The sequence below is a fragment of the Rhineura floridana genome, chromosome 2 (assembly GCF_030035675.1).
Source record: "Rhineura floridana isolate rRhiFlo1 chromosome 2, rRhiFlo1.hap2, whole genome shotgun sequence".
NCBI lineage: Eukaryota > Metazoa > Chordata > Lepidosauria > Squamata > Rhineuridae > Rhineura > Rhineura floridana.
This window is the reverse complement of record NC_084481.1, coordinates 130,213,632-130,240,124: the sequence shown is the minus strand read 5'-3', so window position 1 is coordinate 130,240,124 and position 26,493 is coordinate 130,213,632. Positions and strand designations below refer to the sequence as shown.

Here is a 26,493-nt window from a genome sequence, read left to right as displayed (position 1 = left end):
TAGATGAAGTGACAGCAGCATTTGTTGGGAGCAGTGGCAGGGGGACTGCAGGGGCACAGGCGAGGCAAGCAGGCGAGAAGCATGAGCAGGCCCATGGTGGTAGACGAGGGGAGTAAACTGCCTGGGGGGGGGTTGAAAGTGCCTGGGGCAGCAGGGATGGTTTTGAAACCAGCAAGACTGGCCCCCTTTCTAATGAATGCACAGGATCGAAGGTTCTTACTTTCTTGCCTTTATGTCAAACATCGTGTTCACTTAAGTTTACACAGTTTCACAACAGCAGTCATCTGAACAGGCAGGCTAGTGAATAGAGACCCAATGCACATATCTCTGAGTCTTGGGAGATACCAGGAGAATAAATGACAGCAGAATATGCTTATAATGTTCTATTTATTCATGTCTTACATACTGTTTAATAATAATAATAATAATGATGATGATGATGATGATGATTTAGATTTATTAGTCACTTAATACCTGAAGATCCCCAAGTGAGTTTGCTGTTGTTGTTGTTGTGTGCCATAAAGTCGATTACGACTTACGGTGACCCTATGAATCAGCGACCTTCAATAGCATCTTTCATGAACCACCCTGTTCAGATCTTATATGTTCAGGTCTGTGGCTTCTTTATGGAATCAATCCATCTCTTGTTTAGCCTTCCTCTTTTTCTACTTCCTTCTGTTTTTCCCATCATTATTGTATTTTCTAGTGAATCATGTCTTCTCATGATGTGTCCAAAGTATGATAACCTCAGTTTCATCATTTTAGCTTCTAGTGATAGTTCTGGTTTAATTTGTTCTAATACCCAATTATTTGCCTTTTTCATGGCCCATGGTATCTGCAAAGCTCTTCACCAACACCACATTTCAAATGAGTTGATTTTTCTTTTACCCACTTTTTTCACTGTCCAACTTTCACATCTGTACATAGAAATCAGGAATACCATAGTCTGAATGATCCTGACTGGTGTTCAGTGATACATCTTTGCATTTGAGGACCTTTTCTAGTTCTCTCATAGCTGCCCTCCCCAGTCCTAGCCTTCTTCTGATTTCTTGACTATTGTCTCCATTTTGGTTAATGACTGTGCCAAGGTATTGATAATCCTTGACAAGTTCAATGTCCTCATTGTCAACTTTAAAGTTACATAAATCTTCTGTTGTCATTACTTTAGTCTTCTTGACGTTCAGCTGTAGTCCTGTTTTTGTGCTTTCCTCTTTAACTTTCACTTGCATTTGTTTCAAATCATTACTGGTTTCTGCTAGTAGTATGATATTGTCTGCATATCTTAAATTATTGATATTTCTCGCTCCAATTTTCACACCTCCATCTTGGTCCTGTTTTCCATATGATATGTTCTGCGTATAGATTAAACAAATAGGGTGATAAAATACACCTCTTTCTCACACCCTTTCTGATGAGGAACCAATCAGTTTCTACATATTCTGTCTTTACAGTAGCCTCTTGTCCAGCATGTCAGGACAGTCAGATGCTGTGGCACCCCTATTTCTTTTAAAGCATTCCATAGTTTTTCATGATCTACACAATCAAAGGCTTTGCTGTAATCTATAAAGCATGGGTTTATTTCCTTCTGAAATTCCTTGTTCCATTCTATTATCCAATGTATGTTTGCGATATGATCTCTGGCACCTCTTCCCTTTCTAAATCCAGCTTGGGCATCTGGCATTTCTTGCTCCATATATGGTAAGAACCTTTGTTGTAGAATCTTGAGCATTACTTTACTTGCATGGCGTATTAAGGCAATAGTTCGATAATTACTGCATTCCCTGGGATCTTCTTTCTTTGGAATTGGGATGTATATGGAACGCTTCCAGTCTGTGGGCCGTTGTTTAGTTTTCCATATTTGTTGACAATTTTTTTGTCAAAATTTGGACAGATTCAGTCTCAGTAGCTTGTAGCAACTCTATTGGTATGCCATCTGTTCCTGCTGATTTGTTTCTTCCAAGTTTCTTCCAAGTATTTTAAGAGCAGCTTTCAGCTCACATTCTAAAATTTCTGGTTCTTCATCATACGGATCCTCCATGAATAAATCTCTCCTCCTTGCATCTCTTTTATAGAGTTCTTCAGGGTATCCATGTTCCTTTTATTTTATCTCGGTCATTCAGGGTGCTCCCCTGTTGAATGTTAGAACATAAACAGATAAAACACACTATAAAAGCATAACAATAAACAACAAAACAATAGCAATAGCACCTCCATGCAGCCACAAGAAGGTTTGCCAGCATATTAAAACAAAACATCATCTCAATATATCAAATGCCTGGGAGAAAAGGTACGTCTTTATCTGGTGCCGAAAAGGTAACAATGAAGGTGCCAGGTGGACCTCACTGGGGAACATAAATGCAGGCCTCTGCCAACATATCAGAATCATACATCATAATACATATCAGAGGCAGGTATATTGGAGAATACAATCAATATATAAAGTATAGAAAACTTAAACTTTAAAGTATAAAACCTTTACGTTCCAGTATGTATTAGGTTACAGTGTTGCACAAGACTCAAAGTCTTACTAAGACAGAGTTACAAAGTAGTTGGAAATACACAAACATACAATAATATTTCTCACCATCAGATGGAATGAATAGGATACATGCTTCTTGCTTGAACCAGGTATCTAGCACTGGTCCAGAACACTTGGTATTTGGCCTTTTTATACTCTGTCTTATCAAAAGGTGTGCTTCCTAGAGCCTGGCCATCAGTGTCTTCTGAGGACTGAATCTTGCTGAGTCCTTTCTGTAAGGCCTCTACACAATTAAATGCCATTCTAAGGAGTTCTTTCTCTACAAGCAGACAAGTTGGCTCTCTTCCCAGGCTTGTTATTTGTCTGTGTCTCATTCAGACTGAGCACACAGGCTTTAGCCATGTCTGAATGAGATTTGGGACGGGGGGGGCTGCTTTATAAGAGCTTAACAGAAAAACATGCACTTAAGTGAGAATCAAATGAAAACAGTGAAAAAAGAGCTTAGCCCATAACAGTTTGAATGTACTGGGGGGAGAAGGGAGGATGGTTTGAAAGTGCCCGGGGTGGGGATGGTGGTTTGGAAGTGCATGGGGCTTGGAGTTGGCATGCGAAGCGTGCAGGGGCAAAGCCCCTAGGGTTTTTTGGTTTTTTTAAGTACATTGTTTGCTTGAGGTGGCTTGAGTGTGAACTAAGTTGTTTATCAACCACTCTGGCACTTTATTTGCCTCACTAATGAAAATGAAATGAACTGTCTTCAAGTCAATTCCGACTTATGGCAACCCTATGAATAGGTAAGTGGTTTTCATGGTAAGCGGTATTCAGAGGTGGTTTACCATTGCCTTCCTCTGAGGCTGAGAGGTAGTGACTGGCCCAAGGTCACCCAGTGAGCTTCATGGCTATGTGGGGATTCGAACCCTGGTCTCCTAGGTTGTAGTCCAACACTCTAACCACTATGCCACACTGGCTCTCTTGCCTCACTAATAATGAAGGCATCATACAAGAGAACATGTTAGGAAATGGTGAGCTAAAGTCTCATCTTGCCTGTCAGAGCATTTAAATAGTTACATATCCCAGGTTATCCCTTTAGTTAGCACTTTAGTTGTTTACCTGAATGCACCTTAAGTCGTAATAAAAAGAGTAATGTAATTTACTCTTCTATATTTGGGTCTTAGGGTTTGTCTGTGACTACCATACAGAAACTACTTGAAACAATACAGTGCTGATACATGTAAAGGTTTTCATGTATGGAGCAACTAGCTATGTAGAATGTTGTATGTGATATTCCGCACATAGTGGGAGCATCCTTGCGTTGAGTCTCTCTACACATGCTGCCACATGGAACAGATACCACACTGAGCCTGTTTGAAGTAACATCCATATGATGACCATAATGTGTAGACTGACACTGATTTAAAACAAAACAAAACAAAAACCTCCACTTGGACAGTGTAATATTGCAGTTACTGCTTTGGGCGTTATCCACACTCTTGTTATTTTCCTGATGTGCACACTAAAAGAAAATTTTCTTACAGTAGACAGCTTGGATGGAGATCTTTTCTGTTACTAGTATAGTATGGCCTAACACTGTGGAGAACTTGTGGAAACTCATGCTGCATTCTATATTGAAAGTCTGAGAGTATAATGTAGAAAAATGAACGTGATGTATAGTGAAGGAGTTTTTGCCTTTAACACTCAAATGGCAAAGAGAGAAGTACATCCTGCTGACAAAGGCGCATGGTGGAAATCGGAGTCACCATATCCATGCCAACATCCCCAGCAGCAGATTGTCATCTGTAAAAGAAATGTAGAAATATTAAATAAATTGAAACCCTACCATTCCTACTGAACTTCTAAGTTTTATGGTTACATATTCACTCTGTCTTTTGTACATACACACCCAGCAGCATGGGAGCCACTTTCCCGTGGTGTGATCCCAGCAAGAAGTTGGTATGAATTAAGCAGTCATGTGGGTGGGCCCAGTCAAGTGTGCCTTTCCTATGAGATTAGCACTCTTCTAGCCCTACTTATATGATTGCTTAATTTTAACATATACAGTCATTCCGTAGTGGCTTAGGTTTGTTCTGTGGGAAAGCAATTCCCATGAGAAGGGCAATGGTCACTGCTTACATTGATGTAGTGTGGACTTTAGAAGTACAACTGAAGTGCAGATTGTGTGAATAGCCTGTTTGAAAAAATGGTTATTGAATTTTTGAATTTTTAAATTGTATTTTTACAGGGAAAACATGTACATTGTTTTCACAGGTGACCCAAACAGCCTTTTCAAAATTTGGACACTACTTTGATTTATCAAAAACAATGGCACCAGAATTAATCCAGAACATCAAGTGGTACGGTTTTCCCCTTGAAGAAAAAGCTTTGTACCCTGATATAAAATCATGGTAAGTTTGAAAAGCCACTAGTTTTAATTGTTTGCACAAAAAATGGGGAGAATTAGAACCAGGGCTGTGGAGTCGGAATCGGGAGCAATTTTGGGTAGAGTCAGAGTCGGGAGCAATTTTGGGAGGAGTCGGAGTCGGTAGAGATGTACTGACTCCGACTTCCAAATAAATTTTGATTGACAAGAAGCAATTTTGGGTGGAGTCGGAGTCGGACAGTAGAAAAATAGAGGAGTCGGAGTCGGACAGTAGAAAAATGGAGGAGTCGGAGTTGAAGGTTTGGTGTACCGACTCCACAGCCCTGGTTAGAAGAGCAAATTGCATACATAAAATTGTACACAGTTGATTTTACTGTCAGTAATAAGTTGGCCAGGTATAAATACTCATGGTCTTTTCTTCTGCATTTGCCTGGTCAACAGAGCAAAGCCCTTTACCTGGTATATTCCAGTCCCCAGGCTAGCTAACGCTTCCTCTCCTAAGTGCAGGGATCTTTGATTGGACAGTATGCATGTTGTGGTAAGGCTGTTTATAGTGCTTCTCTGTGGGACCACAAAATGCTAGTAGAGGTGACCTACCCAGCTCACTATTATGTCTGCTATAATCTTGTTTTTAAAACACATGAATAAATTGAGCAGTAATAGATAAAATACTGGGAAAAACCCTATTGTCATGATTAGTGGAACTTGTGTGGAAGGAAGTGTTGGGAATTGCAAGGACCCCTAGTGCACCCCTTTGAGCTCTGCACACAGTCTAAAAATTATTTTAACAGTTTTCTTTCTGTGTATATTGCAGTACTAGGCTCTTTATTGTTTTAATCTGCGGATGGTAGTTTTTTATTTGGATAATCGTTTTATGTTTTCTAAAGAACTGTTCTGTTATGTGACCTGTCTTAGGATGGCTTCTCCCTGAAAGGCAGAATACATTATTGTAATAAATAAAAACATACTTCAGCCCCATGCAAGGTCCCTAAGTTTGGGAATAGAAAACAAATTTTGCTCTCATCATAGTTTCTTTGAATATAGCGCTTTTTCTCATAAGAATGAACAACAAATATTCATATACTAGAGGAAAAGGTTTATTCATGGACATCATTGGAATGGGAATTAAAATTCATCTCTGTGCCATTCACCACAGTGATTCTAACCATCAAGAATCAAGTCTGCTTTGATATGCGTAGCCAATTTTATACACAGCCTGTAATCCAGTCAGAATCCAGGTGATTTTTTTCCAAAATTTAAACCCTGCTTTGATTATCAAAAATATGCTCCAGAAGTAATCTTGGCAATGGTACAATATGACAGAATGTTGGGAACTGGCTTTTATTATTTATTTATTTGATTTATATCATATATATATATGATCATATATTTGATTTATATTAAAGAGAAGACGAGAATGTAACTTTTGAAAAGCAAATCAAGGAGAAGACGAAAATGTAACTTTTGAAAAGCAAATTGCCAGTGTTTTGAGGAGGCACGATATAGTAGTAATAGGGGATTTCAATTATCCTGATATCTGTTGGGAGACAAATTCTGCCAAACACGGCCCCTCCAAAAAATTTCTGACTTGTGTTGGAGATAACTTTCTACTACAGAAAGTGGAGGAAGCAACCAGAGGATCAGCTATCCTGGACTTGATTCTAACCAATAGAGATGATTTGGTGGATGAAGTGGCAGTTACGGGAACTCTGGGGGAAAGTGAGCACACCATACTTGAATTCTTGCTTTTAACAGAAGCAAAAGCTGAGAGTAGCCATATGCGCACCCTGGACTTCAGGAAAGCTGATTTTACTAAACTCAGAACAATTGTAAGTACCATTCCATGGCAAGCCACCCTAATGAGAAAAGGAGTCCAAGTGGGAGTTTCTAAAAAAGGAAATTCTAAAAGCGCAATGGCAAGCAATTCCAACAAGGAAAAAAGAGGGGGAACAGCAGAAGAAGCCAATGTGGCTTCACAAAAAGCTTAGAGATGACGTGAAAACAAAAAAGGACACATACAGGAAATGGAAAGAAGGCCAGGCCACAAAGGAAGAGTACAGGCAAGTATCACGGAATTGCAGGGATGGCGTCAGGAAGGCTAAAGCTGAGATGAGATGAGCAAGGGATGCTAAAAGCAACAAAAAAGCTTTCTTCAGGTATGTCCATAGTAAAAGACAGAGAAAAGGACGGTGGCACAGCTACTCAATGAGGATGGCAAAAAGATGACAAAGAAAAGGCAGACGTGCTCAATTCCTACTTTGGCTCAGTCTTCTCCCAAAAAAGGGTCTGTGACCCTCCCGGAAAACATGAAGTAGAAGGGACAGGATTGGAACTTAAGATTGATAGACAAATTATCAAAGAATACCTAATCACTTTGAATGAGTTCAAATCTCCAGAGCCCAATAAACTGCATCCTAGAGTATTGAAGGAACTGGCTAAATAACTCTCAGAACCTCTGTCTATTATCTTTGCGAAATCATGGAGGACTGGTGAAGTGCCGGATAACTGGAGAAGAGCTAATGTTGTCCCTATCTTCAAAAAGGGCAAAAAGGAGGAACCAGGGAACTACAGACCAGTCAGCCTGACATCAATCCTGGGAAAAACTCTGGAGCAGATTATAAAGCCGTCAATCCGTAAGCACCTTGAAAACAATGCAATGATTACTAGGAGTCAACATGGATTTATGAAGAACAAATCCTGCCAAACTAATCTTACGTCATTTTTTGATTGGATAACCTCCCTTGTAGACTGTGGGAATGCTGTGGACATAATATATCTCGACTTCAGCAAAGCTTTTGAGAAAGTGCCCCATGATATTCTGATGTGTGCTGGATGGAACAACTATCAGGTGGATCCACCAGGTGGATCCACAGTTGGCTCCAGAATTGTACTCAAAGAGTGCTTATCTAGATCCATTTCAATCGGGTTTTAGGCCCGGTTTCGGCACTGAGACAGCCCTGGTCGCCCTGTATGATGACCTATGTTGGGAGAGGGACAGAGGGAGTGTAACTCTGTTGATTCTCCTTGATCTTTCAGTGGCTTTTGATACCATCGACCATGGTATCCTTCTGGAGAGGCTCGCGGAGTTGGGAGTTGGAGGCATTGCTTGGCAGTGGTTCCACTCCTACTTGGCGGGTCGTCTCCAGAAGGTAGTGCTTGGGGAACATTGCTCGACACCGTGGGTTCTCCAATGTGGGGTCCCGCAGGGGTCGGTTCTGTCTCCCATGCTTTTCAACATCTACATGAAGCCGTTGGGTGCGGTCATCAGGAGTTTTGGAGTGCGTTGCCACCAGTACGCTGATGACACGCAGCTCTATTTCTCCTTTTCATCTTCTGCAGGTGAGGCTGTCAATGTGCTGAACCGTTGCCTGGCCGCGATAATGGACTGGATGGGAGCTAACAAACTGAGGCTCAATCCAGACAAGACTGAGATGCTACTGGTGGGTGGCTTCTCTGACCAGGTGGTGGATATATACCCTGTCCTGGACGGGGTTACACTCCCCCTAAAGGAACGGGTTCGTAGTCTGGGAGGTTTTTTTGATCCTTCCCTATCACTTGAGGCCCAAGTGGCCTCGGTGGCACGGAATGCGTTCTACCAACTTCGGTTGGTAGCCCAGCTACGCCCCTACCTGAGCACAGAGGACCTTACATCAGTTGTACATGCTCTGGTAACCTCACGATTGGACTACTGCAATGCGCTCTACATTGGGCTGCCTTTGAAGACAGTTCGGAAGCTACAGCTTGTCCAAAATGCAGCGGCCAGATTAATAACAAGGACCAAGCAGTCGGAACATATAACACCAGTTCTGGCTCGCTTGCATTGGCTGCCAATTTGCTTCCGGGCCAGATTCAAAGTGTTGGTTTTAGCCTATAAAGCCCTATACGGCGTGGGACCACAATATCTGTTGGAACGCCTCTCCCGATATGAACCTGCCCGGACACTGCGCTCTACCTCGAAGGCCCTCCTCCGAGTCCCGTCTCATAGGGAGGCTCGGAGGGTGGTGACAAGAACTAGGGCCTTCTCAGTGGTGGCCCCCAAACTCTGGAACAGTCTCCCCGATGAGGTGCGTATGGCGCCGATGCTGCTGTCTTTTCGGCACCAGCTTAAGACTTGCCTCTTTTCTATGGTGTCTAATTTAAATTTTAAAATCTGTGTAATTGATTTTAGATTGTTTCTTCTTTTTACATGTTTTTGTTGAATTTAACATGGGATTTTATGAGATGTATTTGTATTTTCTGTTGTACACTGCCGAGAGAGCTATGCTAGTCGGGTGGTATAAAAATCTAATAAATAAATAAATAAATAAATAAATATCAATGGTTCCTTCTCAAACTGGGTAGAAGTAATAAGCGGGGTACCACAGGGCTCGGTCCTGGGCCCAATGCTCTTCAACATTTTTATTAATGACTTCGATGAGGAGGTACAGGGCATGCTTATCAAATTTGCAGATGATACAATATTGGGGGGGCATAGCTAATACCATGGAAGACAAACAAAATTCAAAGGGACCTTGATAGGCTGTTCCATTGGGCTGAAAACAACAGAATGAAATTCAACAGGGATAAATGCAAAGTTCTACCCTTAGGAAAAAGAAACCAAATGCACAGTTATAAGATGGGAAATACTTCGCTCAGCAATACGACATGTGAGAAGGATCTTGGAATTGTCATTGATCACAAGCTATGAGCCAACAGTGTGATGTAGCTGCAAAAAAGTCACATGCTATATTAGGCTGCATTAACGGAAGTATAGTTTCCAAATCGCATGAAGTACTAGTTCTCCTTTATTCAGCACTGGTTAGGTCTCATCTTGAGTATTGCGTCCAGTTCTGGTCTCCGCACTTCAAGAAGGATGCAGACAAACTGGAACAGGTTCAGAGGAGGGCAACAAAGATGATCAGGTGACTGGAAACAAAGCCCTATGAGGAGAGACTGAAAGAACTGGGCATTTCTAGCCTGGAGAAGAGAAGACTGAGGGGAGATATGATAGCACTCTTCAAATACATGAAAGATTGTCACATAGAGGAGGGCTGGGATCTCTTCTCGATTGTCCCAGAGTGCAGGAAATGGAATAATGGGCTCAAGTTGCAGGAAGCCAGATTTCGACTGGACATCAGGAATACTTCCTAACTGTTAGAGCCACATGGCAATGGAACCAATTACCTAGAGAGTTAGTGTGCTCTTGGACTCCTTTTCTCATTAGGGTGGCTGGCCATGGAATGGTACTTACAATTGTTCTGAGTTTATTAAAATCAGCTTTCCTGAAGTCCAGGGTGCATGTATGGCTACTCTCAGCTTTTGCTTCTGTTAAAAGCAAGAATTCAAGTATGGTGTGCTCACTTTCCCCCAGAGTTCCCGTAACTGCTACTTCATCCACCAAATCATCTCTATTGGTTAGAATCAAGTCCAGGATAGCTGATCTTGTGGTTGCTTCCTCTACTTTCTGTAGGAGAAAGTTATCTCCAACACAAGTCAGAAATTTTTTGGAGGGACCATGTTTGGCAGAAATTGTCTCCCAACAGATATCAGGATAATTGAAATCCCCCATTACTACTATATCGTGCCTCCTCGAAACATTGGCAATTTGCTTTTCAAAAGTTACGTTCTCGTCTTCTCCTTGATTGGGTGGTCGGTAGTAGACTCCAAGCACCACATTCCTTTTATTACTTGTCCCATTAATTTTAATCCAGATACTACCAAGCTCATCTTCCTGTATTTCTGTGCAGGGATATATATTTTTAACATATAGTACGACTCTACCTCCCTTTTTATTCCTTTTGTTCTTTTTGAACGAGTTATATCCTTCAATTGCTGTATTCCAGTTATGGGAGTCATCCCACCAAGTTTCAGTTATACCTATCAAGTCGTAATTGTCCTCCTGTATGAAGAGTTCAAGTTCATCCTGCTTGTTTCCCATGCTCTGTGCATTAGTATACAGACATCGAAGACCATGTGATTTATGGCTTGTCTTCCTTACTACATTTTTCAGAGGACTGTTACTGGGCCCTATTAGAGCCGATCTCCCTGGTCCCGTTACTGTGCGCAAGCCTTCATCAGTCATTATCACTAGGTTTATGTCTCTCTCCCCCTTAGGATTCAGTTTAAAGCCCTCCTGATGAACTTCTCCATGCTGTGGCCAAACACATTCTTCCCAGTCTTTATGAGATGCAACCCATCACTTGCCAGCAGTCCTTCTTCCAGGAAGCATAGCCCGTGGTCCCAGAATCCAAATCTCTCACCACCTTCATAGCCATACATTCACACTGAGTATTTTTCTTTCCCTTTCTACTCCTTCTAAGTACTGGAAGGATGGATTAAAAAACTATCTGGGCTCCAAAGTCCTTGAGTTTCCTTCCCAGAGCTTCAAAGTCTGATGTGATTTCTTTCTAGCTCCGTTTGGCAGTATCATTTGTTCCCACATACATGAGGAGAAAGGGATGGTGGGCTTGATAAGTGATGGCAACCCTTCCGTCACATCTCTAATCCATCCTCCTGGTAGACAGCATACCTGGCGAGTCCACAGATCTTCTCGGTATACTTGGGTTTGGATCCCACGCAGTAGGGAGTCTTCCACTACTAGTACTCTTCCCTTCTTGTTGTGGGGCGAGGTTTCATTGTCCCTGCTTGATTGAGCTTCAGCTTCTTGCTTGTTGTCGCACGGGGTCTCCTGTAATTCTTCCACCACAGGCTGTCCTCGAGTGGTTGAAAACGGTTCCATAGCTCCACTGGTGAAGGGTGTCTTCTAGCTCCTCTGCTCCTAACTGTCACCCTTTCCCACAGAGTTTCCTCCACTTTGTTGTTCCTCTCCAAAGCAGTCTCCTCTTCTGCTACCACATGCTGTTGCTCTTCCACCTCCTCTTTGCTGCTGTTATTCCAGCGTTCTGTGTAAGAACTCATCATCTTCTCTTATAGTCCTCAGTGGCCACCCACCATTCCAAGCCTCTCACTTTTTCTTCCAACAGTGCCACAAACTTACACTTGTTGCACGTGTACACCATGTTGTTCTCAGGCAAGAAAACAAACATGGCACACACCTTGCAGGTCACAACCACTGGAGTATCCTTCCTGTTCATACTCTCTTCTACCTTTTGTTTCTTTCTGACTATTTGTTTTGGAATGGCCTGTGCTTTGTCCTGTCCTACTTCAGGGTAAACTTGAGAAGTCTCACAGGTATGTGGTGCGCTGTACAAGGAGAATTAGTAATTTGTTTGAGTTGTTTTTTTTAGGGACCTCCCCCTTGACCTCCGCATACGAACTCCTTTGTCGAACTCCTGTTTGCTCTCCCTGTTCGCTTGCTCTCTCAAAGCTGGCTTGCTTATATGTCCTCACCTGTAGACCAGCTGAGACAGCTCCCTCTGCTCTGCTGTTAGGAGTCAGGAAGCAGAATGAGAGTCCCAGCACACAAAGCTGCTGCTTGTTGACCTCAGCAGTTCTCAGGCCACGCCCCTTCAGCCAATAGCTATCAGGCCACACCCCTTCCAATCAAGCTGCTATGGAGCCCTTTAGAGCACATGGCTTCAGAGCCTTCTTGGCCTTTTTCCTTTCCTCGCTACAGCTCCTTTGTCAAACACCTGTTTGCTCTCCCAGTTCGCTTGCTCACCAATGCAATTCATTGTTGTTCTTTAGCCAATTCAATGATGCATTCTTGTCTAAAAATTACATATATAAATGAAATGCTAAGATGTTTGGAAGATCAACACTATATACTAGGGGTGGCTAATCTGTGGTCTTCCCAGTGTTGTTTGGCTCATCTTCTGTTAGTCCCACCCGGCATAGCCACTGATGATGGGAGTTGTAATCCAACAACATCTGGAGAGGCACGGGTTAGCCATTCCTGCTCTAGACCATAAATATATTTGTGGCTGTTGCTGCTCTTGGTTTATGTGATTTAAACCTAAGTTTGAATATATATTTTTAAATGTCTGTTATTTTAAAGTAAGCATTTCTATGGCTTTAGTTAACTATATTTCCTACCTACAATAGTAAATTAATACTAATTATGTGTGTACCAGTTGTTTACAAAAAGTTCGTTGCAAGTGGCCTTCTGGGCTGCATTATAACATGCATGTTATATGCTATACAGGTGACATCGGTGAGTTGATGTCACCATTTTTAAACCATGAATTGTAGCTAACTCACAATAAACCAATGAAATTATTGGATATGATCAACTTGGGTCCAATTTCAGTGGGCCTATTCTCAGTATGACATAGTTGGATACAACCCTATACATTTGAAGAGAGGTATTATTCACTCTTTTAAATGTTCTTTAATGCAAAAATGAGTGTGAACTAATGTGAGCAGATCATCTTGTATCCTTTTTATTTAGATAGCCATTCTTCTTCCCCTACAATCTTATCTTTCAAGGGGTGAATCTAAATCTAGTGGAGGTTTTAATCATGCATAATATTCACAAATTCACTAAATAAATCTTAATGTTTTAGTCTTAATATATTTATGTTTGTTGTAAGCCGCCCTGAGTTCCACTTGGAAAAAGGGCGGGGTATAAATAAAGATAATAAATAATAAATAAATAATAATGTTTTGAATGACACAACGTATAAAATATAAGCAGGTTTGTTTGAAACTCCACAAAAACAGTTCTCACATGAGATAGTTTAGTTTAAAAGGTGAAATAGCCATGGGAGAGTTGCAGATCTTGTCATGGGTTCTTGGAAGGCCACTCATATTGGCTCCGAGAAGCTCAAAGTATACAGCACAGAATGTATTTTGCACATGAGCACACAAGTATAGAGGACTAGAAAAGCATTGTAGAGTAATGCCACATCAAATAGAAGCAGGTTAACATGTTTACATAGATATGGCAAAATTGCCTATAGAACTTTCAGGTATGGGTAGCAATTGAACAGTGTTGTTCAACTACATAGAAAACAGTATAAAGGACCAATTTATATGCATGTAAGAGAACTATGTTTATAGCCAAGATATTCTTTTGATGTTTTTGCCACTGAAGTTCCAACCACTTACGAGAAAAGCAGCTTACTGCCACAGCTGTGGGACCTGCACTACCTAAAACAGTAGAGAGAATCCCATCATTGAGACCATAGTTCCCTTAATTATGCAGAACAAGAGCGCTCACAGCATAGACAGCTAATGAAAATATATGTAACCTATATAATAATATCTGATGCGTGCCCTCCAGGTTTCCTAATTATAAGTTATAATATTATATAGTATATTTTAGTATTATACCAGAGAGAATATCCAAGAAACAATATTGCATTTGCTTGTAAAAATAGATGGGCTTAAATGTACATAGAACATGGATTTCCTGATAAATCTGGCTAAACAGCTTAAAATGTCTTTCCTAATGGAGTCTGCTTTCTGATAATGGGCCTATTTGTCATACTTTTTGATACCCTTCCCTTTGTAAAATGTTTAGAAACTGTAAATAAGGCAATCAAGCACTCTGCTGTAACTAGGATACCGTTTTACAAGTTCCTGCTTTATAAGTTAATAGATTGTTAAAACAAAAAAGGATGAGAACGTATTCTTTAAATACATTAGCTGAATTAAAGTGTTTAGCAACAATTCTGTAAGAAAAAATAGCTGACTTTCTGAATGCAATGTATCTGTAGCCCATAAAATATGACAAATCTTGCTAACAATATTATCTGTTTCCTATACTTAACAAGCTCACTTCCACCAGTAAATATTATCGGCTGCAAACTTATGTTTTACATATGAATGTATTGGAGCATTTAGCTGGGATGTTCTAATTTGCATCTGTTTTATTAAGTCTTTGTGCCTCACAGAATAGTAGATATAGTTTTACCATTATGATTAGCAACTTGTTGACTTCATAGAAAACTTATTCTTGTTTCTGCTCATGCAATGAGTATGTGGTCATTTTCATTATCAAGCCATCCCTAAATTAAGCTTTAGGCCAGGGAAGGGAAAACTTATGGCCCAAGGGCTGTATTTCCTTCTGTGCAAGCTTCCGAGGCCCACATGCCTTTAGTGAGCAGGGCCAGATGCAAAATTGAGCAGTAGTCTAGTTTCTACACATACTCTCACTTTAGCTTCCATCCGGACAAGAAAGAGGCATTATTAGAGTTTAAGGACACATTCCAGCCCTGCAAAAAACTCTTGGGATGTGAAGCAGGGCCAGTGAGGAGTGTATCCTGAGAAGAGTCAATATGACATGAAGAGGGTTTCAAGGAACATATAGAGAGGCCTAGTGGACTGTATTCTGTCCCCAGGCCTGATGTTCCTAACTCCTGCTTTAGGTCAGCACCATACCGTGTTCCATAATCGTACTGAAATGATTGAACTTCAGCATGTATAATTGCCAAGCAAAGAACTTTAATTAAATTAATTGTCCAAATATAATCACAGTATTTGAGAATATGATCTTGTTTGTGTTATAAGGTTTCAGTCTTGTATTTGTTTGCACAGTAAAGCAGAATCTGATATGTGTAAAAGTGACAAAAAGAACTTAAAGTATATAAAACTGACAGTTATCCACAACCAGAACCACATTTGGGCTCCTACTGGGAGAAAGGGTGGGATAGAAATTTAATAAATAAATAAATGTCACAGAATCTAGTAACAGGAGATAGTAGAGAGGTAGGTGTGGATGGAACTTCAGATGTAATCAGATCTAATGTAACATGGTAGTTTTGAGATAAGACCTTGAAGTAAGATCCAGTCTTTTTAAAAAATCATTTTTAATACACCACATTTTGTTGGGATCTAACTCCAGTCAGCCCCAGCCAGCATGGCCAATGGTTGATGAGAGTTGGAATCTAGCGACAACTAGAAGACCATAACTCTGCTTTATAAGTAAAAGTAATAGGAAGTTTTGATGAATATAGAGTAACACTTTCCAGATTATAGACAACAAGGTATTGTCTGCAGCATTCCAGAATGTGTACACCAGATGAAACAGATTTTTGTGTGTTTTTGTGAGACAATCTGCATATGGGCTTAATGCTTTTTCCTAACAAGATGTGCTTTCTTGGTAATAAATATTAAGTAACATTTGAAGTAGCTCTGATTAAAATTACTTATTTTTCCATACTTTAACATGAAGTGAGAGAACAGTAATTAATATAAAACAATGTCAGGCCTCAGCCAAGCTCAGAAAACGTCTGGGTCCAGGACAGCTTGGGCCCCATTCTGGTGCAAGCAGATCAAGATCCAAAGTTGCAGAGACAGATGACATGCTCTAGTTCCAGAACAGGCAGACAAGAATCCAAAGGGCCAGAGGCACATGATCTGGTTGTAGGTTGGCTGAAGGGCAGGTTCCAGAGCAGCCAAATGAGGGACAAAAGTGAGACAATCTGTTCAGCAGCTTTCCACATCAAAAACTTGCTGAGACTGAGGAGCTGTCAAGGCTGGGCTTTATAGGACCTCATGGGTCTGGATTGGCCTGTGAAGTTAGCTAACAGTGCTGAAGCTTAAAGACTCACAGAGGTGAACCTGTCTGGTTTGTTGGGGAATGTGAGTGCTGAGGCTGCAGAAGGGATGGGCTGCTGGAAGCATTTGTTCGAGACACATGTACTCATGTCTTACAAGCAACCATAATGGGCATGTGTAAAATTTATATAAACAAACTTGTTCAAAGATAGTGCTGTTTGGTGAGAATTGTAATGTATCAACTTTCATTTGTAAAGCTGTATTTTTTCATGTTATAGCTGTTAGTATTTATTAAGTCAAGTATTCTCCCTCTCTTTAGTAATATGGCCTATGGTTATACCAGACTGCTTCATTCCATTCAGAAAGTCATTCATCAGCAAGGATATGATGGATCCATTCCCCAGGTATTAAACAACTTCAGCATAATCTACAAGCATGCAAATAAAGTTTTCATAATGTGTGAAAAGGTGATTCAGCAGTGACCATGTTGTTTCTACGCAGTGATAAAATAAACAGCAGCTAATTTTTTTTAAGTTGTTTACTGGTAGAACATATGCTTTTTTATTCAGAAGGTTTAATCCCTTACCTTTTTAATTAAAAAATGAGGTAGCTGATGCTGAGACTGCTCTCTACATGAGAGCTGTTGCCAACCAAAGTTGACAATACTGGGTTAGATGGACTGATTTGGTATAAGGCAGCTTCAAAGGCACTGGGCTCCTTTGGAGGAAGTTGCTGGATATAAATATAATAAATAAATAAATTTTCAGGCTTGTTCAGCTTTTGACAAATGTGAGTAACTTCTGCAATCCATTGATAATGGATCCATTGATAAATGTATTTTCTAAACAATTATCAAATAAGCTGCTTAATAAAATACATCACTGGAGGTATGTTACATGTGATCAGGGCGACACAAAGTTTGAGTTATTTTTTTAGAAATAGTTGAGGATTATTATTTTTGGTTGTATTGTTAATATTGTGCCATTAGGGTATTTTTTATCATGTCTTTGTCAGTGTCTCTCATATACACTTCTGCTGCCAGAACCTCTCCTATGCATGACTGTGCTCATAGAAGGTCTGGGAACTCTCTATATCATTCCCTAAATTTTATTTAGAAAGAACAAAGCTTCTGATCCAGAGGCCAAGATCAGAAGCATGTGTAAATGCATAAAGTGCTTCTCTGCATTCATCGAGAGGGTATGATAGGGGAACAGATTTTGCTTCCTGCTGTAGGTTGCTTGATCTAGATTGAATGCTACATGAAAGGCCATTTGAATTTCTGTACTTTCGGAACAATTTACATTGAGACATCTTTTTATCCAGTCCTAATTTCTAAAACTCAAAACAGAATATTATTTCATATATACTCTCCTTTATATAGAGTGCATCACTTGCTAAAATAAAAAGACTAAGAGGTTTAGGATTATTTATGGTTATTTTATATCCATCACCACCTACAAAATATATTAAAGTTTATTCTGGCAGTTACCATAAAATTATCTCCAGAGTTAATTTTGATGTTTTATTTTGTCCAAAATCAAAACTAATGCAGTACCCCCGGTAGTTGAATTAACTTATTTCTTTAAATATGGATTTTCTTTAATGCTTCTGCATTCTAGCATAATTTTTATTAATGTTTATTAAGCTGAATTCTCCTGGTTGTTTTCATATTCAGCCTGTACAGAGCATTATGTGCAAGTATATCTTTCCTTTAGTAGTTAGCAGTGTCCTTCTGGAGAAGTAAATTGGTCCCTGACAGGCACCTCTGCTTTGGTTCCCATAGCAACAGGCATGTCATAACAGTTCCCCTAGTACAATTTGTTGAGCTGCTCCTCCAACATGATGACAGGTCCTTTGGAAGCAGGAAATCGTAGAATATCAGAAGCAACAGCACCAAAGTGACATAAAAACCCTGTGAGCAGAAAGCAAATAACCTGCCACTGGAAAAGATTTTTTTTTTCCTAGACACTGGGTGAGGAATAAAAATAGCACCTAAGTATGTCCCCAGTCCTTTTTTAAATATGCCAGAAACCATAGATGAATGAAGCCATTTCTGAGGCATGAAGGTTTTGAGAGTGCTAAAAAAAGCAAGAGAAACCAAACACTTTGTTTCTAGTAACAGTTCTTTGTCTCATTATTTAAAATATTTATTTTAAACATTTAAATCCTCTTTTTCTAAATTGAGTTCAAGGTGGCTAAGAACAATAAATTAAAACAATATTAACAATTCAAACTGTAAAACAATAAAAGCAGCAGTAAAACACTAAAGCCTCAGAATAATGCATATAAATAATAAATAGATATATAAAAAGAAAAATAGTACAGACAGCTATTAAAATTCCATGAGAAGGTAATCACTCCTGGACCAAAAGTCTTCCTGAATGGTATGCTTTTAACCATCCAGTAGAAAGACATTAAAGAGTGGGCAAGACAAGCCTCTGTAGGGAATTTCAGAGCCTGGTTACAACCACTGAAAAAGACCTCTCCCTGGCCCCAACTAAACATATTTGTAGGGATGCTGGGTTGCTTCAGAATCCTGATCTGCAGATAACATCACAAGAAGAGTCCTACTGGAGCAGACCAAAGGCTTTTTCTTAAATCTTCAAACATTTGCCTTAATTGGATGATCTCAGGTTATAGTATTATGAGAGGGAAAAAAACTTCTCTCTAACCACTTCCTTCACACCATGCATAATTTTATACACCTGTATTATGTTCTCACACCCCATTTCCCTTTTTATCTAAACTGAAAACCCCAAAATGTAACCTTTCTTTATAGGGAACTTGTCCCAATTCCATGATTATTGCCCTTTTCTGAATTTTTCAGCTCTACGCTATCCTTTTTGAAGTGTGGTGACCAGAACTATATGCAGCATTCCTAGTGCAGTCACTCCATAGATTTGTACAAAAGCATTATTATATTGGCAGTTTAATATTCAGTCCCCTTCCTAATAATCCCTAACATGGAATTTGCCTTTCTCACAGTGCCCCCCATCACCAAATCAAGGGGGAAGATATAAGGAGGTGAGGGGAGAAACTTGCAAAGTTTCTTCCAAGTCTTCCTATGCTTTCCTTTTAAGTCTCTGACATGGAAGAGGGTTTTGCAAGTCTCTCCTCCCTCCCCCTTGTAAGTTTCCAATCTCAGGGGACTTAAAAGGAAAGCATGGGGAAACCTGAAAAAAGCTTTAAGACAGCCACCATGCTACTGTTCGAGCACATGGGAGCACAGGTGCTGTCAAAGCTTTTGCCCATATGCTTAATCAACTAAAAGTCCTTTAATTGGGTAACACCTCTATAAATATTTTATATGTTTTTGTGATTTTATTGTGTATGATTTTATTGTGAGTTGCCCTGAGTGCCCAATTGTAGGGTAGAAGGGCGGGACAGAAATATTTTAAATAAATAATAAATCTAAAAGTTCTCATGGCAGTAGACAATTCATTAAAATACAAAACAGCAATATCACATAAAAACCATAAAGAAAACATAATAAAACAGCAGTCCTGCAGAAGAATAAAACTATTCTTAAATCATCCACCTCCATGGGCCTCAAAGAAAAAATGGATCTTAAAGTGAAGGATAACTATATCTTCAGTGGGTGGGGGGGTCCCCATCCAGGGTGCTATAATAGAAGGCCTTGCTCTGCATTGTTGCACAATGAACTACAGCTGTTAATGGAACTACAAGCAGGGCCTCTCCTACAAATGTTAATGGCAGGTAATGGCCAACTGCTCCTTCAAATACTTGGGTTCCAAACAGTGTAGGGGTTTATAGATCAGAGTCAGCACCTTAAATTGGGTTCAGTAGCAAATAGGTAGCCAGTACAGAATTTTAAGGATTGGTAATACATGAGCACACTTCCTTGGTAACCTGGCTGCTGCATTGTGCACCAATTGCAGCTTCCAGACCATCTTCAAGGGCAGAACCATGTAGAGTTCATTGCAGTAGTCCAAACGAGAGGTAACCAGAGCAAGTATTGCTTGCAGCTAGGGTATCCCGTCCAGGAAGGATTGTAGCTGATGAACCAGCTGGAGCTGGGTTTAGACACTCCTTGCCACTAAAACTAACTGAGCTTGAAATGGCAATGATGACTGTAAAAGCATCCTTTCTCCAAGCTACAACACTGCTTCTCCCCCAAGCTATTACCCTTCTCCTGCAGGAGTGCAAATCCGTCTAGAACAGACTGTCTTCCCAGCCTCCAGACCTTAGAATCCCCCCCCTCCCAGTACCTCTGGCTTATTGAGATTCAGTCTCAGCTTATTGGCCCTCATCCAGCCTATTACTACCTCCAGACATCGGTCCAGCACCCAGCCCTCCTGATTCAGAATGGAGTGATAGAGCTGGATGTCATGCCCATACAAATGGCATTGTGTTCTAAATACCAACAGCTTAATATAGTTGTTAAAAAGCGCTGGAGACCAGAGAAATCCATGGGCTGAGTAGAAGTCCAACAGTGCTACTTTCTGGTGTCTTTCCTATAGATAAGAGAAAAACCACCATAGTCCAGTGCTCCCAACCCACAGAGCCATTCCAGGAGGATATCGCAGAAAGGTTAAGGAGAACCAACAGGGTTGCACTCCCCCAGTAAAGATCATCAGTCAGGGCAACCAAGACTGTTTCAGTATTGAACCCATGCCTGAAGCCAGATTGAAATGGTTCTACATAATCAGCTTCATCCAGGCATGTCTGAAGCTGACCTCCACAGTGGCAGTGCATTTTGTTCTTAGATTTCCCTACAAACTGACTCCTTTCTCTCATTTTCCCCTTACCCTCTCTTATCATTGGCAAGGATGCCCCAGACTTCATTTCTAAACTTTCAATGTTTCGAGTCCTACTAATGTTTGTTTTCTTTTATTTTTTTCATATTTGATAGAAAAAACAAAGAAACGTTTTGAGGATTGGAATTCAGAGCATTGGTTCAGTCCTATGGGGTGATGACATTTGTAGTGCTGAAAATCCAGAAAATATTCATAGCCTTACAAAATTTCTGTATGCTCTCCGTGGCCTCCTTAGAACATCTTTGTCTGTCTGCATTATTACTATTCCAGCTCATCTAATCCAGGTAGGCCTCTTCTAACTGCTACTTAATTGTGGTGGGTACATAAAGAAAAACATAAGAAATTATTTTTAATCATGTAGAAAACTTCTATACTGCTTCTTTAGACAATCACTTCACAAAGTATTGTGATGCTTAAATGGATACTTATCTGAATGTGCCAAAGTGGTATTATTGAATTTCAAACATCACCTTATTTTAGATTTATTTATTTATTAAATTTATACCCCACCCTTCCTCCCAAAGGGGCTCAGGGCGGCAAACAATACTTTGTAATTGTATTTTTTCAGTAGCAAATATATTTCTAAATTGTTATTTTATTTCATATAATTAAATTTAACTGCATTATTTAAAGTTGTGGAAAGTTATCAGCATAATCAATCTTACCCTCCCCTCCTTGGGTCACCTGAAAAGCCTCTCCAGAAGGTTAGGAAGTCCTTGAACAATATGGGTTATTTATGTATTCATTTATTTATTATTACATTTATATCCCATGTTTCCTCCAAGGATCTCAAGGTGGTGTACAAACATGGTTTTCCCATTCCTGATTGCATAACAACCCTGTGAAGTAGGTTAGGCTGAGAGACAGTGACTAGCCCAAGACGCAGCTGCCATCTTCATAGATACACTTTCTGAATAAAGACATCAAAGTGAGATTACAAGAGCTAAACCCTTTCCTTGTTGCTAATTCACCGCCTAAAAATGCAAAACTTTTTTTCACAATTAATGCCCAACAGTGCAATCCAAACCAAGATCCCCTGGATGAGTGAGTTTGGAATAGGTGTATCTTGGGTTGTTCCAGCTGAGCTACGCTGGCATAACTTCCTCATTCCAGCTCAGCTGGGGATACACCAGCATAACTCTCTAAAGCTGGCTCATCCGGGGCTATGCTGGCTCCACTGAGGCTTAGCCAATGGAACTTAAGCTGGTGGAACTTATGCCTGTGTAAATTCAAAAAAGGGGGCATTCCAGGGGCATGGCAAGGGTGGCAAGGCGCTGTGACTAATGACGCAACTGGGTCAAAGCCGAAAGGAAGCCCAGAGGCTGATGCACACAGATGCAAAAGGAGAGTCCGGAGTTGTATGACACACAATAGCAACATGGAATGTGAGAAGCATGAACCAGGGAAAGTTAGAAATTGTCAAGCAAGAAATGGAACGCATCAACATTACAATACTTGGTGTGAGCGAACTAAAATGGACGGGAATGGGACATTTCCAATCAGGCAACTACAAAATATTTTATGCAGGAAATGAGAAATGAAGAAGAAATGGGGTTACTTTAATAGTGAGAAGTGATGTAGCAAGAGCAATTAGGAGCTACAATGCAAGGTCTGAGCGAGTGAAATCAGTGAGATTAAACGGGAAACCTATCAACATAACCATCATCCAAGTCTATGCTCCAACGGCAAATGCAGAAGAAGAGGAATTGGAGAGATTTTTTGCAGAAGTACAGGAAGAAATTGATCACACACCAAAACAAGATGTGCTGATAATCATGGGGGATTGGAATGCAAAAGTAGGGAACAGAGAAGAATTAGGAATTGTGGGGAAATGGGGCCTAGGAGATAGAAATAAAGTAGGAGAAAGACTTATTGAATTCTGTGAAGCCAAAAATTTGTTTCTTGCAAACACATTTTTGAGCAACTGAAAAGACAACTGTACACATGGACATCACCAAATGGTCAATATAGGAATCAAATTGATTATATAATTGGTAGCAGAAGGTGGAGAAGTTCCATACTTTCTGCGAAAACAAGACCAGGAGCAGACTGGGGTACAGATCATGAACTGGTCGTATCGAAAATTGGAGTAAAGCTAAAGAAGACGAACAAAGCAATCATAACGCCAAAATACAATTTAAATAACATCCCAGAAGCATATAAAGATCAAATAAGGAACAGTTTGAGGTTTTAAACTTAGTTGTCAGAGAACCAGAAGAACTATGGAATGAAGTCAGAGACGTTATCAGAGAAGAATGCAAAAAATACCTCTAGTTAAAAAGAGAGAAAGACCCCAATGGATGACTGAAGAAACTCTTAAAATGGTTCAAGAGAGAAGGAAAGCAAAAGCAAAAGGGGATAGAAACACAGTCAGAACCCTAAATGCAACAATACAGCGACTAGTACGTAGGGACAAAGAGAACTTTTACAATAGTTACTGTATAGAAATAGAAGAGGACAACAAAAAGGGTAGAACAAGAGCCCTGTTCCAAAAGATTAGAGAAATGAAAGGGAAATTTAAACCAAGAGTAGGGATGTTGAGTAATCAACAGGGGAACATACTGACTGACCGAGATGAAATAAAAGGAAGATGGAAGCAATACACTGAAGAACTCTATAAAAGAGATGCCAGGATGACAGATTCATTCATGGAGGAACCATATGATGAAGAACCAGAAATTTTAGAATGCGAGGAGAAAGCTGCTCTTAAAATACTTGGAAGAAACAAATCACCAGGAATAGATGGCATGCCAATAGAGTTGCTACAAGCTACAGAGACTGAATCACTCCAAATTTTAACAAAAATCTGTCAAGAAATATGGAAAACTAAACAATGGCCCACAGACTGGAAGCGTTCCATATACATCCCAATTCCAAAGAAAGGGGATCGCAGGGAATGCAGTAATTAACGAACTATTGCCTTAATATCCCATGCAAGAAAAGTAATGCTCAAGATTCTACAACAAAGGCTCTTGCCATATATGGAGTGAGAAATGCCAGACGTCCAAGCTTGGATTTAGAAAGGGAAGAGGTACCAGAGATCATATCGCAAACATACGTTGGATAATGGAACGGACCAAGGAATTTCAGAAGAAAATCACCCTGTGCTTTATAGATTACAGCAAAGCCTTTGACTGTGTAGATCATGAAAAACGATGGAATGCTTTAAAAGAAATGGGGGTGCCACAGCATCTGATTGTCCTGATGCGCAACCTATACTCTGCACAAGAGCTACTGTAAGGACAGAATATGGAGAAACTGATTGGTTCCCCATTGGAAAGGGTGTGAGATAGGGGTGTATTTTATCACCCTATTTGTTTAATCTGTACACAGAACTTTTCATATGAAAAGCGGGATTGGACCAAGATGGAGGTGTGAAAATTGGAGGGAGAAACATCAATAATTTAAGATATGCAGACAATACCATACTCTTAGCAGAAACCAGTAATGATTTGTAACGAATGCAGGTGAAAGTTAAAGAGGAAAGCACAAAAACAGGACTACAGCTGAACGTCAAGAAGACTAAAGTAATGACAACAGAAGATTTATGTAACTTTAAAGTTGACAATGAGGACATTGAACTTGTCAAGGATTATCAATACCTCGGCACAGTCATTAACCAAAATGGAGACAATAGTCAAGAAATCAGAAGAAGGCTAGGACTGGGGAGGGCAGCTGTGAGAGAACTAGATAAGGTCCTCAAATGCAAAGATATATCACTGAACACCAAAGTTAGGATCATTCAGACCATGGCATTCCCGATCTCTATGTATGGATGTGAAAGTTGGACAGTGAAAAAAGCTGATAAGAGAAAAATCAACGCATTTGAAATGTGGTGTTGGAGAAGAGCTTTGCTGATACCATGGACTGCAAAAAAGACAAATAATTGGGTGTTAGAACAAATTAAACCAGAACTATCATTAGAAGCTAAAATGATGAAACTGAGGTTATCATACTTTGGACACATAATGAGAAGACATGATTCATTAGAAAAGATAATAATGCTTGGAAAAACAGAAGGAAGTAGAAAAAGAGGAAGGCCAAACAAGAGATGGATTGATTCCATAAAGGAAGCCACAGACCTGAACTTACAAGATCTGGACAGGGTGGTTCATGACAGATGCTCTTGGAGGTCACTGATTCATAGGGTCGCCATAGGTCGTAGTCAACATGGAGGCACATAACAACAACAAGAAGTCCAGCTCTCAAATTCCCTCTGCCAAGCTCCAGCTGGCAGTAGCCCTCATCCTCAGTGGAGTTTGGAATAGAAGTAACTTGCACCAGTTTAAGTTCTGCCACCTTCCTATACTTAGTATTACTCTGTAAATCAGTTTTTTAGTTTTCTGCAACTGTCAATCTAGTTTACAATTCTAGTTTAAAACATAGTTGATAAAGTTAGGCAATTTAGAAATATTTGGCTTCTTCTTTCTGTCCTGTTATGTATTCCATCCTAAAAGCCCTTCTTAGCATTACTTGTGAAATCACAGTCTGATGAGAAATGGGTAAACAGAGAATGTTAAACATGATTTGTTTAACCTGCATTAATTTGAAACAGTGAGGCCTGGTGACATATCTTCAAAATATTTACTGGCAAAATCTCAGAATGATATCATATTGAAGAATTAATAGACCACTGGAACGGCCACAGAAGGTTAATGGAGAGCAAATTCAGTGCCTTGGTTTGCATGTAATGCTAAGCTGAACCATGGCTTAGCACAAATGAGCAAATGTGAGGGCTCCTGAAGAGATCCTAGACAGGAGATGATAGCTGCTCTGCTCATCCCCACTCATTGCTGTTGCACTGCACTGAACTAAGCTATGATTTGGCTTAGCTCAGTGCAGCAGCAAAATTACTGCAGATGAGCAAAGTGGCTATATATATATATATATATTGGCATAGGTATCATGGATAGTTTGAGATGTGTAGCTTTTATCATAATAGCCATTATCCAGCAAGCAGTCTTAGGTGCATAAAATGGCAGAAATTTGTCTCATTCTCTAACAGCAGCTCGCACGTTAGCTTGTCCATGGTAAGCCATGGTTTCGGTTAGCATTATGTGTGAACGAGGCCATTGTGTGTCTCTTCTCTCTTACTAAAAAAAAAAGACAGGGAATTACAAACTTGGTCTTGATTTCTATACCAGGGAAAGTATTGGAGCAAATAATAATACAATACATTAGCATTTATAATTTGTAAAACAGCGACATATGGTTTTACCAAGACAAATCTTTTGAGAGTACTTTATTTGATAAAATGAATTACTTATGCCTAAGGAAAACAAACCTTAGATATATTGGGTCTAAAGTTAAAGTGGGCATTTAACCTAGTTCCACGTGAACTGTGCCATGCATTACAGATGGAGAGAAGGGATTTAATCCTGAGGTACCCACTCACATAGTATGCTTCTGGTAGTTTTCAAGCTGCTCTTGCCAGTGGATTTCAAATGACCTACATAATATTTCTTATTTTTGGAATTTGA

At 40.0% G+C, this 26,493-nt stretch overlaps 1 protein-coding gene across 4 annotated transcripts in view; it reads left to right on the top strand.

Moving 5' to 3' along the window:
• Window positions 1-26,493, top strand: part of ELP4 (elongator acetyltransferase complex subunit 4) — a 307,806-nt gene that overhangs the window by 100,358 nt on the left and 180,955 nt on the right. For all 4 annotated transcript variants that reach the window (XM_061610549.1, XM_061610546.1, XM_061610547.1 and 1 more), the window contains exons 5-7: window positions 4,742-4,878; window positions 16,555-16,639; window positions 21,109-21,297. In XM_061610549.1, the coding sequence (XP_061466533.1) occupies window positions 4,742-4,878; window positions 16,555-16,639; window positions 21,109-21,297 (411 nt within the window). The remainder of the gene's footprint in view (window positions 1-4,741; window positions 4,879-16,554; window positions 16,640-21,108; window positions 21,298-26,493) is intronic.